The sequence below is a fragment of the Salmo trutta genome, unplaced genomic scaffold (assembly GCF_901001165.1).
Source record: "Salmo trutta unplaced genomic scaffold, fSalTru1.1, whole genome shotgun sequence".
In the NCBI taxonomy this organism is placed as follows: Eukaryota; Metazoa; Chordata; class Actinopteri; order Salmoniformes; family Salmonidae; genus Salmo; species Salmo trutta.
In genome coordinates, this window is record NW_021822201.1 from 7,501 (window position 1) to 30,000 (window position 22,500).

General features: G+C 44.5%; 1 protein-coding gene across 1 annotated transcript in view; it reads left to right on the forward strand.

The window, feature by feature from the left end:
* LOC115180910 (WD repeat-containing and planar cell polarity effector protein fritz homolog) overlaps positions 1-22,500 on the forward strand; it is a gene marked incomplete at its 5' end in the record, with an annotated part of 23,950 nt that overhangs the window by 991 nt on the left and 459 nt on the right. Inside the window, 4 exons of the mRNA XM_029743067.1 lie at positions 36-218; positions 15,624-15,812; positions 16,182-16,305; positions 22,332-22,395. Coding sequence (XP_029598927.1) covers positions 36-218; positions 15,624-15,812; positions 16,182-16,305; positions 22,332-22,395 — 560 coding nt within the window. The remainder of the gene's footprint in view (positions 1-35; positions 219-15,623; positions 15,813-16,181; positions 16,306-22,331; positions 22,396-22,500) is intronic.

Here is a 22,500-nt window from a genome sequence, read left to right on the forward strand (position 1 = left end):
TTGATGAATAATTTGTAGTGATTTTGCTCGTCTAGGGTTGACCCTAGTGGGAGAGGACCCATCCCCAGCCACCACCACTCTGAGGCTTGCCCAGCATCTGCGCTGTCCTGGGGGGCTGGAGGGGCTGCAGTGGGCTGGGGGGGCGGGGCTGGAGGGAGCTGATACACTGATGCTGGCCTTCCATGGAGGACCACTGGCTGCACTGAGATTCAGACTGGGTGGGTAGAGTGGACAGTACCATGTCTCTCTCTCTCTGTCTGTCTCTCTCTATCTGTCTGTCTCTCTCTATCTGTCTGTCTCTCTCACTCTGTCTCGCTCTCTCACTCTGTCTCGCTCTCTCTATCTGTCTGTCTCTCTCGCTCTGTCTCGCTCTCTCTCGCTCTGTCTCTGTCTCTCTCTGTCTCTCTCTGTCTCTGTCTCTCTCGCTGTCTCTCTCGCTCTCTCTCTGTCTCTCTCGCTCTGTCTCTCTCGCTCTCTCTCTGTCTCTCTCTGTCTCTCTCGCTCTCTCTCTCTGTCTCTCTCTGTCTCTCTCTCTGTCTCTCTGTCTCTCTCTCTGTCTCTCTCTCTGTCTCTCTCTGTCTCTCTCTGTCTCTCTCTGTCTCTCTCTGTCTCTCTCTCTGTCTCTGTCTCTCTGTCTCTCTCTCTCATGCACACACTCTTAACACAAGGATGGCCATATCTAGTCCATATCTAGTCCATATCTAGTCCATATATAGTCCATATCTAGTCCATATCTAGTCTATATCTAGTCTATATCTAGTCCATATCTAGTCTATATCTAGTCCATATCTAGTTTATATCTAGTCCATATCTAGTCCATATCTAGTCCATATCTAGTCTATATCTAGTCTATATCTAGTCTATATCTAGTCCATATCTAGTCTATATCTAGTCTATATCTAGTCCATATCTAGTCCATATCTAGTCTATATCTAGTCCATATCTAGTCCATATCTAGTCCATATCTAGTCCATATCTAGTCTATATCTAGTCCATATCTAGTCTATATCTAGTTTATATCTAGTCTATATCTAGTCTATATCTAGTCTATATCTAGTTTATATCTAGTCCATATCTAGTCCATATCTAGTCTATATCTAGTCTATATCTAGTCCATATCTAGTCTATATCTAGTCTATATCTAGTTTATATCTAGTCTATATCTAGTTTATATCTAGTCCATATCTAGTCCATATCTAGTCCATATCTAGTCTATATCTAGTCCATATCTAGTCCATATCTAGTCTATATCTAGTCCATATCTAGTCTATATCTAGTCTATATCTAGTTTATATCTAGTCCATATCTAGTCCATATCTAGTCCATATCTAGTTTATATCTAGTCCATATCTAGTCCATATCTAGTCTATATCTAGTCCATATCTAGTTTATATCTAGTCTATATCTAGTCTATATCTAGTCCATATCTAGTCTATATCTAGTCCATATCTAGTTTATATCTAGTCTATATCTAGTCCATATCTAGTTTATATCTAGTCTATATCTAGTCCATATCTAGTCCATATCTAGTCCATATCTAGTCTATATCTAGTCCATAACTGTATGCAGGCTATTGCTCCAGCCCTACACAAACACACCCTCAGCCAATCAAGGTCCGGAGGAGCAGCTGATTAATAGAATGTAACAGTGTGGGGCTGAAACAAAACCCTGCCCTCCCTGTAAACCTACCTCCCCAGAAGGAGGGTTGGTTGGCCACCCCTGCCCTAACATCCATATTGTTTAGTTGTATTATAGGAGATCAGGACTCCCATTTCCTGTTTTATATTGCATTTTAGACAGAACAGCTGGAAAACACTCAGGGAGACTGAATGTAAGGGCAGAGACAGAAGAGGTCTAGACGGGACTCAAACCTCCTCGCCAGGTGGTAGGGTAGCCTATCATTTGTTAAGGGTTTGTGTAGTGCTGGAACAAAACCCTGCATACCTACTATCACTTTAGGAGAGGAGCACATCAACCCCTGTCCTGATACATCCATACTGTCTCTCTCTCATACACACTGTCCTGTTACATCCATACTGTCTCTCTCTCATACACACTGTCTCTCTCTCATACATACTGTCTCTCTCTCATACACACTGTCCTGATACATCCATACTGTCTCTCTCTCATACACACTGTCCTGTTACATCCATACTGTCTCTCTCTCATACACACTGTCCTGTTACATCCATACTGTCTCTCTCTCATACACACTGTCTCTCTCTCATACATACTGTCTCTCTCTCATACACACTGTCCTGATGCATCCATACTGTCTCTCTCTCATACACACTGTCTCTCTCTCATACACACTGTCTCTCTCTCATACACACTGTCTCTCTCTCATACATACTGTCTCGCTCTCATATACACAGTGTCCTGATGCATCCATACTGTCTCTCTCTCATACACACTGTCTCTCTCTCATACACACTGTCTCTCTCTCATACACACTGTCTCTCTCTCATACACACTGTCTCTCTCTCATACATACTGTCTCTCTCTCTCATACACACTGTCCTGATACATCCATACTGTCTCTCACACACACACACACACACACACACACACACACACACACACACAGAGTGTTGGCTACATCAACCCCTGCATCCGTACTGTTAGCGTTGAGGGAAGTTAATTTGTGGGTCGGTCGGTTGGCGAGGGCAAGCAGAAGGAGTCATAGCTCGTAGAGGTTATTCAATAATCGCCCCTGGGCCATGGGCCCCCCACAGGTGCATTCTGGGATGCATTTTTCCGATAAATCGTTTACAGTGGCTGTGTCCCCTGGGGCCCTCAGATTAAGTTTGCCAATCAAAACGTTCCTGCCGAGGAGGAGAGGAGCACGTCTCTTAATTCTTGTGACTTTGGAAGAAGATGCGATGTGACACTGTCATAAGAAAACCATGTGGGTGTAGGGGGGTTGTATGTGGGGGGAAATGTGTGTGTGTGAGTGTGTGTGTGTGTGTAGGGAAGTGTGTATGCTTGAAGGAAAACGTGACACTGACACAAGACGACGATGCGGCTCAACTGAGGGAGAGGAGAGAGAGGGTGTGTGTGTGTGGGTGTGGAGAGGCGTGTGTGTGTGTGTGTGTGTGTGTGTGTGTGTGTGTGTGTGTGTGTGTGTGTGTGTGTGTGTGTGTGTGTGTGTGTGTGTGTGTGTGTGTGTGTGCTTGAATGCGGGTTCTGACAATAGCCTCCTCTCCTCTGATCGTCTGCCAAGGTTTTGATGAAGAAAGTAACCGTGCGTCTTTCTGCGATGATAATTCTCGCCAACGTGTGTGTTTCTGTGTGTGTGTGTGTGTGTATATGTTTCTGTGTGTGTGTGTGTGTGTGTGTGTTTCTGTTCGTGTGTTTCTGTGTGTGTGTTTCTGTTCGTGTGTTTCTGTTCTGTGTTCAGTCACACTTGTTCTTCTCTTTCTGTCTGTTTGTCTTCCTGCTTGTTTAGCTCTCCTCATTTTCTTTAGTCACTCAATTCATTAGGTCTGCTACATGGGAGAGGGAGGGAGGGGGTAAGGGGGAATGAGAGAGGGAGGGTGGGGTAAGGGGGAGGGAGGGTGGGTGGGGGAAAGAGGGATGGTGGGGAGAGGGGGAGATATGGGGGTAAGGGGGAGGGAGAGGGGGAGAGGTAGGGAGGAAGGGGGAGGGAGGGTGGGTGGAGAGGTAGGGAGGGAGGGGGAGGGAGGGTGGGTGGAGAGGTAGGGAGGGAGGGGGCGAGACAGGGAGGGAGGGAGGGAGTGGGGGAGTGAGTTCGAAGCGGTGAGAAAGAAAGACAAGAAAGACTTGGCCTGCATCCAGGTTTTTTCATTTTCTTCTCTTCCAGAGGAGGAGGCCCTCCCTCTTGCTTCCCTCTGCCTGCCAGAGTTATCTCATCTGGGCACACGTTCGCCGGGGCGAGGGCTGCTCGGGGAGAGGCTACGGAAGGGCAGCTTGGTGCGTGCCGCGCGCCACACGTCCTCTGAAAGAGTCTAGTTTGTTGTTGTTTTTGCACAGAGAAATAAAGAGAAGACTAAGAGAGCGAGAAACGCTACTGAACGTGTTTTACAGTGTTGACACAAACTCAACATACGAAGCGCATCGTTGAGGATGTTGTTTTTGTGTAGTTTTCTACTTGAGCTTCTTTACCTCAAGGTTTGGTGCTGCGTTTAGTGACTCATTGCTGTTGGTTAAAAGGTTCCTTTCCTTTGTAGTGAATAGAGACACCATAGCATAATGTCAGAGTATTTACAGGAGGATTGGACTGATCCCTTGCCAAAACAAGATTGCAGTCAGAGTGCAGTTTAACTGCAGTACACTGAAGTTATTCTGCAATTACTGCATCCAAAATACCACAATCGACTGCAGTTACTGCACTTCTACAACTGCTGTGTTTTTTTTGTAAGGGATATAACAAGACAAGATATAAACAGTCCCACAGACAAACTACAGACGCCTTATACAGGCTCGGGGTTTGGAATTCCACACACTCAGTTAAATCATTGGAATTGGATGATAGTCGGCCGGCCTGTTTGTTTCACTAACAGACCAGTGGCCTTTCTTTCCCCCAACACCACGGCTCGTTATTCAGAGGGGCGTTCTACAACGCTTTGAGCTCTCTCCGAGTCTCCAAGTCAGGAAGTGAATATCAAGTAGCGTGACATTTCAGTCACTAATTAATAACATTAGCCCTTGTATTTCCAGATTGAAAAATATAATAACATAATGTCGTGGACCGAGCTAAATATTAACGTCCCGTTAACGCTCAAAGACAGATTTAATGGCTGTAGCATAGTGTATTCCACTGAATGATTAGCTAATAAATATTTGAGAAATTATGAATAATAAGCAAATGCTTTTACCTGATAATAGACTACTAATGATAATATAACTACCTCAAATACCGAGCTAGTAACATTAAGTAGCCTAGGTTAACTTAGCTGACCTTCAGTCGAGAGAATTCAGCAGAGTTCTCTGAGACATTTTTACAACTCATTGAAACTCTGAAAATAAATACATGGGCAAATGTTACCGAACATGACAACAACAGGCCTGGATTACGGTAGGCAGCTAATTGTTAAATGACACATTTCATCCTTACCTTGGAAGGTCACGGTCTCTGTGCTGATCGCCTGTGAGTGAGACAACGCTAGCTAGCCAATGGGAGCGTAGTAGAACACCACTCTGAATAACAGGGCCGTGGTTTTGGCTTAACTGAGTTGGGAAAAAGAAAGACGGGGTTCGCTAGACTGTTTGGTGTTTCACTAACAGACTAGGGGTTAGGCTAGCTAGACTGTTGGGTGTTTCACTAACAGACTAGGGGTTAGGCTAGCTAGACTGTTGGGTGTTTCACTAACAGACTAGGGGTTAGGCTAGCTAGACTGTTGGGTGTTTCACTAACAGACTAGGGGTTAGGCTAGCTAGACTGTTTGGTGTTTCACTAACAGACTAGGGGTTAGGCTAGCTAGACTGTTTGGTGTTTCACTAACAGACTAGGGGTTAGGCTAGCTAGACTGTTTGGTGTTTCACTAACAGACTAGGGGTTAGGTTAGCTAGACTGTTTGGTGTTTCACTAACAGACTAGGGGTTAGGCTAGCTAGACTGTTTGGTGTTTCACTAACAGACTAGGGGTTAGGCTAGCTAGACTGTTTGGTGTTTCACTAACAGACTAGGGGTTAGGCTAGCCAGACTGTTTGGTGTTTCACTAACAGACTAGGGGTTAGGCTAGCTAGACTGTTTGGTGTTTCACTAACAGACTAGGGGTTAGGCTAGCTAGACTGTTTGGTGTTTCACTAACAGACTAGGGGTTAGGCTAGCTAGACTGTTTGGTGTTTCACTAACAGACTAGGGGTTAGGCTAGCTAGACTGTTTGGTGTTTCACTAACAGACTAGGGGTTAGGCTAGCCAGACTGTTGGGTGTTTCACTAACAGACTAGGGGTTAGGCTAGCTAGACTGTTTGGTGTTTCACTAACAGACTAGGGGTTAGGCTAGCTAGACTGTTTGGTGTTTCACTAACAGACTAGGGGTTAGGCTAGCTAGACTGTTTGGTGTTTCACTAACAGACTAGGGGTTAGGCTAGCTAGACTGTTTGGTGTTTCACTAACAGACTAGGGGTTAGGCTAGCCAGACTGTTTGGTGTTTCACTAACAGACTAGGGGTTAGGCTAGCTAGACTGTTTGGTGTTTCACTAACAGACTAGGGGTTAGGCTAGCTAGACTGTTTGGTGTTTCACTAACAGACTAGGGGTTAGGCTAGCTAGACTGTTTGGTGTTTCACTAACAGACTAGGGGTTAGGCTAGCTAGACTGTTTGGTGTTTCACTAACAGACTAGGGGTTAGGCTAGCTAGACTGTTTGGTGTTTCACTAACAGACTAGGGGTTAGGCTAGCTAGACTGTTTGGTGTTTCACTAACAGACTAGGGGTTAGGCTAGCCAGACTGTTGGGTGTTTCACTAACAGACTAGGGGTTAGGCTAGCTAGACTGTTTGGTGTTTCACTAACAGACTAGGGGTTAGGCTAGCTAGACTGTTTGGTGTTTCACTAACAGACTAGGGGTTAGGCTAGCCAGACTGTTGGGTGTTTCACTAACAGACTAGGGGTTAGGCTAGCTAGACTGTTTGGTGTTTCACTAACAGACTAGGGGTTAGGCTAGCTAGACTGTTTGGTGTTTCACTAACAGACTAGGGGTTAGGCTAGCTAGACTGTTTGGTGTTTCACTGGCAGACTAGGGGTTAGGCTAGCTAGACTGATTGGTGTTTCACTAACAGACTAGGGGTTAGGCTAGCTAGACTGTTTGGTGTTTCACTAACAGACTAGGGGTTAGGCTAGCTAGACTGATTGGTGTTTCACTAACAGACTAGGGGTTAGGCTAGCCAGACTGTTTGGTGTTTCACTAACAGACTAGGGGTTAGGCTAGCTAGACTGATTGGTGTTTCACTAACAGACTAGGGGTTAGGCTAGCTAGACTGTTTGGTGTTTCACTAACAGACTAGGGGTTAGGCTAGCTAGACTGATTGGTGTTTCACTAACAGACTAGGGGTTAGGCTAGCCAGACTGTTTGGTGTTTCACTAACAGACTAGGGGTTAGGCTAGCTAGACTGTTTGGTGTTTCACTAACAGACTAGGGGTTAGGCTAGCTAGACTGATTGGTGTTTCACTAACAGACTAGGGGTTAGGCTAGCCAGACTGTTTGGTGTTTCACTAACAGACTAGGGGTTAGGCTAGCTAGACTGTTTGGTGTTTCACTAACAGACTAGGGGTTAGGCTAGCTAGACTGTTTGGTGTTTCACTAACAGACTAGGGGTTAGGCTAGCCAGACTGTTTGGTGTTTCACTAACAGACTAGGGGTTAGGCTAGCTAGACTGTTTGGTGTTTCACTAACAGACTAGGGGTTAGGCTAGCCAGACTGTTTGGTGTTTCACTAACAGACTAGGGGTTAGGCTAGCCAGACTGTTTGGTGTTTCACTGGCAGACTATGGGTTAGGCTAGCTAGACTGTTTGGTGTTTCACTAACAGACTAGGGGTTAGGCTAGCTAGACTGTTTGGTGTTTCACTAACAGACTAGGGGTTAGGCTAGCTAGACTGATTGGTGTTTCACTAACAGACTAGGGGTTAGGCTAGCTAGACTGTTTGGTGTTTCACTAACAGACTAGGGGTTAGGCTAGCTAGACTGTTTGGTGTTTCACTAACAGACTAGGGGTTAGGCTAGCTAGACTGTTTGGTGTTTCACTAACAGACTAGGGGTTAGGCTAGCCAGACTGTTTGGTGTTTCACTAACAGACTAGGGGTTAGGCTAGCTAGACTGTTTGGTGTTTCACTAACAGACTAGGGGTTAGGCTAGCTGGACTGTTTGGTGTTTCACTGGCAGACTAGGAGTTAGGCTAGCTAGACTGTTTGGTGTTTCACTAACAGACTAGGGGTTAGGCTAGCCAGACTGTTTGGTGTTTCACTGGCAGACTAGGGGTTAGGCTAGCTAGACTGTTTGGTGTTTCACTAACAGACTAGGGGTTAGGCTAGCTAGACTGTTTGGTGTTTCACTGGCAGACTAGGGGTTAGGCTAGCTAGACTGTTTGGTGTTTCACTAACAGACTAGGGGTTAGGTTAGCTAGACTGTTTGGTGTTTCACTAACAGACTAGGGGTTAGGCTAGCTAGACTGTTTGGTGTTTCACTGGCAGACTAGGGGTTAGGCTAGCTAGACTGTTTGGTGTTTCACTGGCAGACTAGGGGTTAGGCTAGCTAGACTGTTTGGTGTTTCACTGGCAGACTAGGGGTTAGGCTAGCTAGACTGTTTGGTGTTTCACTGGCAGACTAGGGGTTAGGCTAGCTAGACTGTTTGGTGTTTCACTAACAGACTAGGGGTTAGGCTAGCTAGACTGTTTGGTGTTTCACTGGCAGACTAGGGGTTAGGCTAGCTAGACTGATTGGTGTTTCACTGGCAGACTAGGGGTTAGGCTAGCTAGACTGATTGGTGTTTCACTAACAGACTAGGGGTTAGGCTAGCCAGACTGTTGGGTGTTTCACTAACAGACTAGGGGTTAGGCTAGCTAGACTGTTTGGTGTTTCACTAACAGACTAGGGGTTAGGCTAGCTAGACTGTTTGGTGTTTCACTGGCAGACTAGGGGTTAGGCTAGCTAGACTGTTGGGTGTTTCACTAACAGACTAGGGGTTAGGCTAGCTAGACTGATTGGTGTTTCACTAACAGACTAGGGGTTAGGCTAGCCAGACTGTTGGGTGTTTCACTAACAGACTAGGGGTTAGGCTAGCTAGACTGTTTGGTGTTTCACTAACAGACTAGGGGTTAGGCTAGCTAGACTGATTGGTGTTTCACTAACAGACTAGGGGTTAGGCTAGCCAGACTGTTGGGTGTTTCACTAACAGACTAGGGGTTAGGCTAGCTAGACTGTTTGGTGTTTCACTAACAGACTAGGGGTTAGGCTAGCTAGACTGTTTGGTGTTTCACTAACAGACTAGGGGTTAGGTTAGCTAGACTGTTTGGTGTTTCACTAACAGACTAGGGGTTAGGCTAGCTAGACTGTTTGGTGTTTCACTGGCAGACTAGGGGTTAGGCTAGCTAGACTGTTTGGTGTTTCACTAACAGACTAGGGGTTAGGCTAGCTAGACTGTTTGGTGTTTCACTAACAGACTAGGGGTTAGGCTAGCTAGACTGTTTGGTGTTTCACTGGCAGACTAGGGGTTAGGCTAGCTAGACTGTTTGGTGTTTCACTAACAGACTAGGGGTTAGGCTAGCTAGACTGATTGGTGTTTCACTAACAGACTAGGGGTTAGGCTAGCTAGACTGTTTGGTGTTTCACTGGCAGACTAGGGGTTAGGCTAGCTAGACTGTTTGGTGTTTCACTAACAGACTAGGGGTTAGGCTAGCTAGACTGTTTGGTGTTTCACTAACAGACTAGGGGTTAGGCTAGCTAGACTGTTTGGTGTTTCACTAACAGACTAGGGGTTAGGCTAGCTAAACTGTTTGGTGTTTCACTAACAGACTAGGGGTTAGGCTAGCTAGACTGTTTGGTGTTTCACTGGCAGACTAGGGGTTAGGCTAGCTAGACTGTTTGGTGTTTCACTAACAGACTAGGGGTTAGGCTAGCTAGACTGTTTAGTGTTTCACTAACAGACTAGGGGTTAGGCTAGCTAGACTGTTTGGTGTTTCACTAACAGACTAGGGGTTAGGCTAGCTAGACGGTTTGGTGTTTCACTGGCAGACTAGGGGTTCGGTTAGCTAGACTGTTTGGCGTTTCACTAACAGACTAGGGGTTAGGTTAGCTAGACTGTTTGGTGTTTCACTGGCAGACTAGGGGTTAGGCTAGCTAGACTGTTTGGTGTTTCACTAACAGACTAGGGGTTAGGCTAGCCAGACTGTTGGGTGTTTCACTAACAGACTAGGGGTTAGGCTAGCTAGACTGTTTGGTGTTTCACTAACAGACTAGGGGTTAGGCTAGCTAGACTGTTTGGTGTTTCACTAACAGACTAGGGGTTAGGTTAGCTAGACTGTTTGGTGTTTCACTAACAGACTAGGGGTTAGGCTAGCTAGACTGTTTGGTGTTTCACTGGCAGACTAGGGGTTAGGCTAGCTAGACTGTTTGGTGTTTCACTAACAGACTAGGGGTTAGGCTAGCTAGACTGTTTGGTGTTTCACTAACAGACTAGGGGTTAGGCTAGCTAGACTGTTTGGTGTTTCACTGGCAGACTAGGGGTTAGGCTAGCTAGACTGTTTGGTGTTTCACTAACAGACTAGGGGTTAGGCTAGCTAGACTGATTGGTGTTTCACTAACAGACTAGGGGTTAGGCTAGCTAGACTGTTTGGTGTTTCACTGGCAGACTAGGGGTTAGGCTAGCTAGACTGTTTGGTGTTTCACTAACAGACTAGGGGTTAGGCTAGCTAGACTGTTTGGTGTTTCACTAACAGACTAGGGGTTAGGCTAGCTAGACTGTTTGGTGTTTCACTAACAGACTAGGGGTTAGGCTAGCTAAACTGTTTGGTGTTTCACTAACAGACTAGGGGTTAGGCTAGCTAGACTGTTTGGTGTTTCACTGGCAGACTAGGGGTTAGGCTAGCTAGACTGTTTGGTGTTTCACTAACAGACTAGGGGTTAGGCTAGCTAGACTGTTTAGTGTTTCACTAACAGACTAGGGGTTAGGCTAGCTAGACTGTTTGGTGTTTCACTAACAGACTAGGGGTTAGGCTAGCTAGACGGTTTGGTGTTTCACTGGCAGACTAGGGGTTCGGTTAGCTAGACTGTTTGGCGTTTCACTAACAGACTAGGGGTTAGGTTAGCTAGACTGTTTGGTGTTTCACTGGCAGACTAGGGGTTAGGCTAGCTAGACTGTTTGGTGTTTCACTAACAGACTAGGGGTTAGGCTAGCTAGACTGTTTGGTGTTTCACTAACAGGCTAGGGGTTAGGCTAGCTAGACTGTTTGGTGTTTCACTAACAGACTAGGGGTTAGGCTAGCAAGACTGATTGGTGTTTCACTAACAGACTAGGAGTTAGGCTAGCTAGACTGTTTGGTGTTTCACTAACAGACTAGGGGTTAGGCTAGCTAGACTGTTTGGTGTTTCACTAACAGACTAGGGGTTAGGCTAGCTAGACTGTTTGGTGTTTCACTAACAGACTAGGGGTTAGGCTAGCTAGACTGTTTGGTGTTTCACTAACAGACTAGGGGTTAGGCTAGCTAGACTGTTTGGTGTTTCACTGGCAGACTAGGGGTTAGGCTAGCTAGACTGTTTGGTGTTTCACTAACAGACTAGGGGTTAGGCTAGCCAGACTGTTGGGTGTTTGTATCACTAGCAGGCTAGTGTGTGCATGTGTGGTGAGACTTAGCAAGGTGCAGATGCTGACACACAGAACTCAGACTCACCCAATATATACACACACACACACGTCACACACAGATCTCAGCTGATCTATTAGCCACATTAGCAGAGTCTTTAGGGGATTTGAGGGGTTTGCTAATTGCCAGCTTGTAATTTTAATTGGGACTAACAATCCCTCCCCTCTTCCCCGTTCATTAAATTGATTAGACAATAAGGTGGTCGTGACTTTGCCCCCCAATCGTCTGACTACGTGCGCCCCCACCCCACTCACACACATACAGTACCAGTCAAAGGTTTGGACACACCTATTCATTTCAGGGTTTTTCTTTATTTTTACTATTTTCTACATTGTAGAATAATAGTGAAGAAATCAAAACTATGAAATAACACATATGGAATCGTGTAGTAACCAAAAAAGTTTTAAACAAATCAAAATATATTTTATATTTGACATTCTTCCAAGTAGCCAGCCTTTACCTTGATGACAGCTTTGCACACTCATTGCATTCTCTCAACTAGCTTCATGAGGTAGTCACCTGGAATCTATTTCAATTAACAGGTGTGCCTTGTTAATTTGTGGAATTGATTTCCTTCTTAATGCTTTTGAGCCAATCAGCTGTGTTGTGACAAGGTAGGGGGTTATTCAGAAGACAGCCCTATTTGGTAAAATACCAAGTCTTTTTGGCAAGAACAGCTCAAATAAGCAAAGAGAAACAACAGTCCATCATTACTTTAAGACATGAAGGTCAGTCAATACGGAAATTGTCAAGAACTGAAAGTTTCTTCAAGTGCAGTCACAAAAGCCAAAGAGCAAGGCCGAGAAACATAGTGGAAGAGAGAGAGAAAGGAAGGCAGAGAAAGATGAAGGATGAGAAAGAGACAGACAGAGTGATGTGATTGATAATGCCTGATGACTGCAGGGGATTGATAATGCCTGATGACTACAGGTGATTGATAATGCCTGATAACGACATGTGATTGATAATGCCTGATAACGACATGTGATTGATAATGCCTGATGACTGCAGGTGATTGATAATGCCTGATGACTGCAGGGGATTGATAATGCCCGATAACAGCAGGTGATTGATAATGTCTGATGACTGCATGTGATTGATGAAGGTGTGTGTGTGTGTATACGGACAGTGAAGGTGTGTGTGTGTATACGGACAGTGACACACACACACACACACTCCACAGACCGCAGTGATTAAACTGACTGTCCAGTTAATAGATTGCCAAATCAATATCAGCCTTGACTACTGCTGTAGACAGGGTTCACAAAGATGGCTGCCACTTACTTACCTGTTCCTAGAAGTAACTCCTAGAAGACTGCTTATAGCTTACTGTGCCTTCAGAAAGTATTCACACCCCTTGACTTTTCCCTCATTTCATTGTTACAAATTGGGATTAAAATGGAATTATTTGTCTATTTTCATGTGATCTACACTAAATACTCTAATGTCAAAGTGGAATCTTGATTAGATAAGTATTCACACCCCTAAGTCAATACATGTTAGAATCACCCAGTGAATACAGCTGTGAGTCTTTCTGGGTAAATCTCTAAGAGATTTCTACACCTGGATTGTACAATATTTACACATTATTCTTTTTTAACTCTTCTAGCTCTGTCAGATTGGTTGTTGATCATTGCTAGACAGATATTTTCAAGTCTTGCCATAAATTTTAAAGCCAATTTAAGTCAAAACTGTAACTAGACCACCCAGGAACATTAAATGTCATCTTGGTAAGCAACTCCAGTGTAGATGTGGCCTTGTGTTATAGGTTATTGTCCTGCTGAAAGGTGAATTCATCTCCCAGTTTGTTGGAAAGCAGACTGAACCAGGTTTTCCTCTAGGATCTACCCTGTGCTCAGCTCTATTCTGAGACATTGGAAAACCTCCCTGGTCTTCGTGGTTGAATCTGTGCTTGATATTCGCTACTCGACTGAGGGACCTTCCAGATAATTGTGTGTGTGGGGTATGGAGATGTGGTGGTCCTTCAAAAGTCATGTGAAACACTGTTATAGTCCATGCAGCTCATTATGTGACTTGTTAAGCACATTTTTACTCCTGACTTTATCATGCAGGCCTGTCATAACGAAGTGGTTCAATACTTATTGACTCAAGACATTTCAGCTTTTTATTTGTAATTCATTTGTACACATTTCTAAAAACAAAATTCCACTTTGACATTATGGGTTATTGTGTGTAGATCAGTGGCAAACAATCTCAATTTCATCCCTTTTTAAATTCAGGCTGTAACACAACAAAATGTGGAAAATGTCAAGGGGTGTGAATCCTAAGTAACTCCTTGATATTAGTAGTGCTTCCCTGGGTGACCTGCAGCAAGGACAATTCATCTATAGCTAAAAGACGTTGAAAATACATATTTTTGTTTAAAAAGACGTCGAAAATACATATTTTAAACGTCTTGTGCTCGCTACTTAAATCTTACAAGATTAGGTTTAGAGCAGTGGTCACCAACCGGTCGATATTAAAGACATTTCTGTAGAAAAGCCAAAGATAAAGAAAGTATTCCTATTTGTGCCATTAAACCCCTACAACTCATCCAGAACGCCGCAGCCCGTCTGGTGTTCAACCTTCCCAAGTTCTCTCACGTCACCCCGCTCCTCCGCTCTCTCCACTGGCTTCCAGTTGAAGCTCGCATCTGCTACAAGACCATGGTGCTTGCCTACGGAGCCGTGAGGGGAATGGCACCTCCGTACCTTCAGGCTCTGATCAGGCCCCACACCCAAACGAGGGCACTGCGTTCATCCACCTCTGGCCTGCTCGCCTCCCTACCTCTGAGGAAGCACAGTTCCCGCTCAGCCCAGTCAAAACTGTTCGCTGCTCTGGCACCCCAATGGTGGAACAAGCTCCCTCACGACGCCAGGACAGCGGAGTCAATCACCACCTTCCGGAGACACCAGAAATCCCACCTCTTTAAGGAATACCTGGGATAGGATAAAGTAATCCTTCTAACCCCCCCCCAAAAAAAAACGATATAGATGTACTATTGTAAAGTGGTTGTTCCACTGGATATCATAAGGTGAATGCATCAATTTGTAAGTCGCTCTGGATAAGAGCGTCTGCTAAATGACGTAAATGTAATGTAAATGTATTTTGAACCATTTAATTTTTCTGAAAAGACAAACTTCACCTACCCAGCGGACCTGGAGATCTGTGGCTAAATCAGGACGCCTACTGCGCTGGCCAATCACATAGCTCAAATCACCATGCCTACAGCTTCCACAACCACAGCCACAGCAAAGTTTGATTGGCTACTAGCCTATATGAGATTTCATACAACTTTTAAAACCTTGACCAGAGAGAGACTGTCAAAGAATACAGCAAAGAGCTGCTGTTTTGAGTTCATGTTTGTTTTTATTCAGTACTGTCAACACTGTTTTTATTCAACACTATTACAACACATAAAACGCGTTTCTCCCTACTTCTACTCGCGCTGAAATGAATGAGAAACCAAGTGTATCAATAGCCCTGCGTTTTTATTATTATTAGCAGCTCGTTGTCTATTTGAATGTCAAGGAATATTTAACTTTCTCTGGTCATAGGAACAACATGAATTCGTGCACGAGGCAGATGTGGTGTGACTCGAGTTTTGCCATCAGGTGGAAGACAGTGTCTCTTCTCTCTGGTCAGTCTCACCGGAGGAAAGGAAGGAGAGATCAGGGACCGTGAGAGGAGGACCCTCTGCTGCTCTGTCCCTCCGCTGAGCCTAATGCCGCCTTCAAAAGAACTGGGAACTCAGAACTATCAAATCTCCGACTTCATCGCGTTCAAAACTACTGGGAACTCGAGAAAAAAACGACATCCAACTGGGGAAAAATTCCAACTCTGAAACTCTGGCTTCTTTTTAGAGCTCGGACTTTCCGACCTTAAGATCACTGACATCATGATTTGACCTCATATTTTTCTGAGTTCCTTGGTTGTCTTCAAAGCACCATGACCATCAGATACAGGTACCATCAGTCCAGTAAAATAAAAAATATAATTATTTCAATTTGTGGTCAGCTCTGCCTTGCAAGTGCTACACCAGTTTTTAAATATCATATGATCTGAGAATAACAATATTGGCAGACCAGACATATAGCCAACATGCTGTGATAACGTAGATCTCAGCTTGCTATTGGACTGCGAAAGTGATCTTGACTTAGAAAAGGGTGGTGACCACTGGTTTAGAGATAGTCGTTAAAATCAAATGTTTTGGAAAGAAAGTGTGTAGTGTAGCATGTCCAGTAGTAATGTCCAGTGTTCTTTACCTTCTCCCTAACCCATCTCTCCCTCTCTTCCCTCTTCAGGTGCTCTGTCAGGGGGTCAGCTGGGTCCGGGAGAGCTGTTGCAACAGAGGTTACGCTGTGGCCAGGTGGACCAGGCTCTAGGAATTCTGGGAGCCATGGAGTGGAGCACTATGAGAACAGAGTGTTACCGGTCACTGACCTCTGTCACAGACTACCTGCTGAGGCTAGAGTTGGACCAGACCAGAGAGGGTGAGACCGGGGCAATACATTCATCAATCTGTCACTTAGGCTGCGTTTACACAGTCAGCCCAATTCTGGTCATCTGCCTAATTATTGGCAAAAGAGATGATCTGATTGGTCAAAAGACCAATTAGTGAAAAATGATCAGAATTGGGCTGCCTGTGTAAATGTAGCCTTAGTCAATCAAGTAATCAGTCCAGAAAACTGTAAATCAATTAATCAATCAATCAATAAATCAGTTGACTAATGAATCAGTCAATCAACCAAATATAGTAAACCATCAGATTATTAAATCAATGCATTAATCAACCAACCAGTCAGTCAGTCAGTCAGTCAATCAGTAAACCAATCAAATGAATGTTTATTTCCTGTCTGCAGCCCAGTTGGAGGCAGCTCTGGGTGTGTTCTATGCTCCGCCCCGCCCCCTCTCTGACTCGGTGGTTCTAGAATACAGAGGGCCAATCAGCAAGTACGCCCGACGCTTCTTCCACCACCTACTCAGGTAACCCAGCCCCTTACAGTATAACCCACCCACTCGGGTAACCACACCTCCTATACACTTAACCACACCCACCAAGGTCTGCCAAATGGGAAAAAAAACTTTCGCCTTTCATTTAAATACAATCCTAATTTTCTGTCATCTTAGATTTACATTTTAGTCATTTAGCAGACGCTCTTATCCAGAGCGACTTAGAGTTAATTCCGTTTCAGATATTGTAGTTCGGTGAGACAACCACATGTCAGTCATAGTACAGCGCCTTCGGAAAGTATTCAGAGCCCTTGACTTTTTCCACATTTTGTTACGTTACAGCCTTATTCTTAAATTGATTAAATTGGTAGTTTTTTTTCATCAATCTAAACAAAATACCCCATCATGACAAAGCAAAAACAGTTTTTTAGAAATGTTATCAAATGTATTAAAAATAACAAACTGAAATATTCCATTTACATAAGTATGATGGAGGCCACTGTGTTCTTGGGGACCTTCAATGCTGCGGAAATGATTTGGTACCCAGATCTGTGCCTCGACACAATCCTGTCTCTGAGCTCTACAGACAATTCCTTCGACCTCATGACTTGGTTTTTGCTCTGATATTCACTGTCAACTGTGGGACCTTATATAGACAGGTGTGTGCCTTTCCAAATCATGTTCAATCAATGTAATTTACCACAGGTGGACTCCAATCAAGTTGTAGAAACATCTCAAGGATGATCAATGGAAACAGGATGCACCTGAGTTCAATGTTGAGCCTCATAGCGAAGGGTCTGAATACCTATGTAAATAAGATATTTCTGTTTATTTATATAAATATGCCAAAAAGTCTAAAAACCTGTTTTCGCTTCGTCATTATGGGGTATTGTGTGTAGATTGATGAGGAAATTGTTTTATGTAATTAATTTTAAAAATAAGGCTGTAACGTAACAAAATGTGGAAAAAGTCAAGGGGTCTGAATACTTTCCGAAGGCACTGGAAGCACATTTTCCCTCAGTAGTTATTAGTGCTAGAAGGAAAAGACATGTGAGTTTTTTTTTTAATGTTGTACATTAGTTAATAAAGTAAGTAGCTAACAGCACTGAGTCGATCAATTCAGAATGAAAGACATTTGTTTGGTAATGATGATAACGATGTGTTCTCTTGCTCTCAAACACACACACACACACACACACACATACACACACACACACACACACACACACACACACACACACACACACACACACACACACACACACACACACGCACACAGAGAGAGATAATTGAAAAGAGGGTCTCTCCACATTTCTAGAGATTAGAGTTGGGAGGCTGAGTATCTACCCAGTACAATAGTCCCTAACTTCTCCAGGCCAGAACCAACATGAAACAAACAAACTCAACCAAAGAGAAGCGTTTTCATTTGATGTTGAAGAAGGGATGAATGCAGGTGGGTGATAAGGGAGAGAGAAAAGGAGGGATGCCAGAGAAGGCTCTGCTTGCCAAAGAGAGAAAATGGAAGAAGGAAGATGTGAAGTGAACTAGCTAAGCAAGAACACTGGACTACTGTAGTGATGGCCGGTTTTACAGCAAGAACACTGGACTACTGTAGTGATGGCCGGTTTTACAGCAAGAACACTGGACTACTGTAGTGATGGCCGGTTTTACAGCAAGAACACTGTGGACCACTGTAGTGATGGCCGGTTTTACAGCAAGAACACTGTGGACTACTGTAGTGATGGCCGGTTTTACAGCAAGAACACTGTGGACCACTGTAGTGATGGCCGGTTTTACAGCAAGAACACTGTGGACCACTGTAGTGATGGCCGGTTTTACAGCAAGAACACTGGACTACTGTAGTGATGGCCGGTTTTACAGCAAGAACACTGTGGACCACTGTAGTGATGGCCGGTTTTACAGCAAGAACACTGTGGACCACTGTAGTGATGGCCGGTTTTACAGCAAGAACACTGGACTACTGTAGTGATGGCAGGTTTTACAGCATGAACCTGTGGACCACTGTAGTGATGGCCGGTTTTACAGCAAGAACACTGTGGACCACTGTAGTGATGGCCGGTTTTACAGCAAGAACACTGGACTACTGTAGTGATGGCAGGTTTTACAGCGTGAACCTGTGGACCACTGTAGTGATGGCCGGTTTTACAGCAAGAACACTGGACTACTGTAGTGATGGCAGGTTTTACAGCATGAACCTGTGGACCACTGTAGTGATGGCCGGTTTTACAGCAAGAACACTGTGGACCACTGTAGTGATGGCCGGTTTTACAGCAAGAACACTGGACTACTGTAGTGATGGCAGGTTTTACAGCGTGAACCTGTGGACCACTGTAGTGATGGCAGGTTTTACAGCAAGAACACTGTGGACCACTGTAGTGATGGCAGGTTTTACAACAAGAACACTGGACTACTGTAGTGATGGCAGGTTTTACAACAAAAACACTGGACCACTGTAGCGATGGCAGGTTTTACAGCATGAACACTGGACCACTGTAGTGATGGAAGGTTTTCCAGCAAGAACACTGGACCACTGAAATGATGGCAGGTTTTACAGCAAGACCACTGTGGACCACTGTAGTGATGGCAGGTTTTACAGCAAGAACACTGGACCACTGTAGTGATGGCAGGTTTTCCAGCAAGAACACTGGACCACTGTAGTGATGGCAGGTTTTACAGCAAGAACCCTGTGGACCACTGTAGTGATGGCAGGTTTTACAGCAAGAACACTGGATCACTGTAGTGATGGAAGGTTTTACAGCAAGAACCCTGTGGACCACTGTAGTGATGGCAGGTTTTACAGCAAGAACCCTGTGGACCACTGTAGTGATGGCAGGTTTTATAGCAAGAACACTGGATCACTGTAGTGATGGCAGGTTTTACAGCAAGAACACTGGATCACTGTAGTGATGGAAGGTTTTACAGCAAGAACACTGGACCACTGTAGTGATGGCAGGTTTTACAGCAAGAACACTGGACCACTGTAGTGATGGAAGGTTTTATAGCAAGAACACTGGACCACTGTAGTGATGGAAGGTTTTACAGCAAGAACACTGAACCACCGTAGTGATGGAAGGTTTTACAGCAAGAACACTGGACCACTGTAGTGATGGAAGGTTTTACATAGAGTAACTCATGTAGTACCTCCTATAACTGATCCAGTAAAACACAATTACTGGAATAATTTTGTTGATGTACAGTCGGAAGTTTACACTTAGATTGGAGTCATTAAAACTAGTTTTTCAATCACTCCACAAATGTCTTGTTAACAAACTATAGTTTTGGCAAGTCAGTTAGGACATCTACTTTGTGAATGACACAAGTAATTTTTCCAACAATTGTTTACAGACAGATTATTTCACTTATAATTCACTGTATCACCATTCCAGTGGGTCAGAAGTTTACATACACTAAGTTGACTGTGCCTTTAAACAGCTTGGAAAATTCCAGAAAATTATGTCATGGCTTTAGAAGCTTCTGATAGGCTAACTGGACTCATTGGAGTCAATTGGAGGTGTACCTGTGGATGTATTTCAAGGCCTACCTTCAAACTCAGTGCCTCTTTGCTTGACATCATGGGGATGTCAAAAGAAATCAGCCAAGACCTCAGAAACATTTTTGTAGACCTCCACAAGTCTGGTTGATTCATCCTTGGGAGCAATTTCCAAATGCCTGAAGGTACCACGTTCACCTGTACAAACAATTGTACGCAAGTATAAACACCATGGGACCACGCAGCCGTCATACCGCTCAGGAAGGAGACGTGTTCTGTCTCCTAGAGATGAACATAATTTGGTGCGAAAAGTGCAAATCAATCCCAGAACAACAGCAAAGGACCTTGTGAAGATGCTGGAGAAAACAGCTACAAAAGTATCTATATCCACAGTAAAACGAGTCCTATATCGACATAACCTGAAAGGCCGCTCAGCAAGGAAGAAGCCACTGCTCCAAAACCGCCATAAAAAAGCCAGACTACAGTTTGCAACTGCACATGGGGACAAAGATCGTACTTTTTGGAGAAATGTCCTCTGGTCTTGCAAGCCGAAGAACACCATCCCAGTGGCAGCATCATGTTGTGGGGGTGCTTTGCTGCAGAAGGGACTGGTGCACTTCACAAAATAGATGGCTTCATGCGGAAGGAAAATGATGTGGATATATTGAAGCAACATCTCAAGACATCAGTCAGGAAGTTAAAGCATGGTCGCAAATGGGTCTTCCAAAATGACAATGACCCCAAGCATACTTCCAAAGTTGTGGCAAAATGGCTTAAGGACAACAAAGTCAAGGTATTGGAGTGGCCATCACAAAGCCCTGACCTCAATCCTACAGAAAATTAGTGAGCAGAACTGAAAAAGTGTGTGCAAGCAAGGAGGCCTACAAACCTGACTCAGTTACACCAGCTCTGTCAGGAGGAATTGGCCAAAATTCACCCAACTTATTGTGGAAGGCTACCCGAAACGTTTGACCCAAGTTAAACAATTTTATAGGCAATGCTACCAAATACTAATTGAGTGTATGTAAACTTCTGACCCACTTGGAATGTGATGAAAGTAATTAAAGCTGAAATAAATAATTCTCTCTACTACTATTCTGACATTTCACATTCTTAAAATTAACTGACCTAAGACAGGGAATTTTTACTCTGATTAAATGTCAGGAATTGTGAAAAACTGAGTTTAAATGTATTTGGCTAAGGTGTATGTAAACTTCTGACTTCAACTGTATATATACAAATTACTGGGTTAATTTTGTTGGTGTATATACACAGTATATACTCATTACTGGGGCGGCAGGTAGCCTAGTGGTTAGAGAGTTGGGCCAGTAACCAGCAGGTAGCCTAGTGGTTAGAGCATTGGGCCAGTAACCAGCAGGTAGCCTAGTGGTTAGAGTGTTGGACCAGTAACCAGCAGGTAGCCTAGTGGTTAGAGTGTTGGACCAGTAACCAGCAGGTAGCCTAGTGGTTAGAGCGTTGGACTAGTAACCAGCAGGTAGCCTAGTGGTTAGAGCGTTGGACCAGTAACCAGCAGGTAGCCTAGTGGTTAGAGCGTTGGACTAGTAACCAGCAGGTAGCCTAGTGGTTAGAGCGTTGGACCAGTAACCAGCAGGTAGCCTAGTGGTTAGAGTGTTGGGCCAGTAACCAGCAGGTAGCCTAGTGGTTAGAGTGTTGGACCAGTAACCAGCAGGTAGCCTAGTGATTAGAGCGTTGGACTAGTAACCAGCAGGTAGCCTAGTGGTTAGAGCGTTGGACCAGTAACCAGCAGGTAGCCTAGTGGTTAGTGTTGGGCCAGTAACCAGCAGGTAGCCTAGTGGTTAGAGCGTTGGGCCAGTAACCAGCAGGTAGCCTAGTGGTTAGAGAGTTGGGCCAGTAACCAGCAGGTAGCCTAGTGGTTAGAGCGTTGGGCCAGTAACCAGCAGGTAGCCTAGTGGTTAGAGAGTTGGGCCAGTAACCAGCAGGTAGCCTAGTGGTTAGAGAGTTGGGCCAGTAACCAGCAGGTAGCCTAGTGGTTAGAGCGTTGGGCCAGTAACCAGCAGGTAGCCTAGTGGTTAGAGAGTTGGGCCAGTAACCAGCAGGAAGCCTAGTGGTTAGAGCATTGGGCCAGTAACCAGCAGGAAGCCTAGTGGTTAGAGCATTGGGCCAGTAACCAGCAGGTAGCCTAGTGGTTAGAGAGTTGGACCAGTAACCAGCAGGTAGCCTAGTGGTTAGAGCGTTGGACCAGTAACCGAAAGGTTACAAGATCGAATCCCCGAGCTGACAAGGTAAAAATCAGTCGTTCTGCCCCTGAACAGTTAACCCACTGTTCCCCTGTAGGCCGTCATTGTAAGTAATAATTTGTTCTTAACTGACTTGCCTAGTTAAATAAAGGTTGCATTTAAAATACAAAAATATATAATTACTGTGTTAATTTTGTTGGTGTGCATCTTCATAGACTTTTTAACTGTCTGTACAGAAAATCTCTAACACTTACCTCAGCCTGCAGGTATAATGCTTTTTAATGTGTTAATGTCTTATAATATAGTTTATAATCATGTTATGTCTGTAGACACCAGCGCTTTGAGAAGGCTTTCCTGCTGGCGGTTGACATTGGAGCTAGAGACCTGTTTATGGTGAGTCTCTCTTTTCCTCCTCTCCCCTCTCTCTCTCTCTCTCTCGTTCTTTTGTTCCTCTTCTCTCTCCTCTCCACTCCACTCTTCTCCGTACCTCTCTCCTCT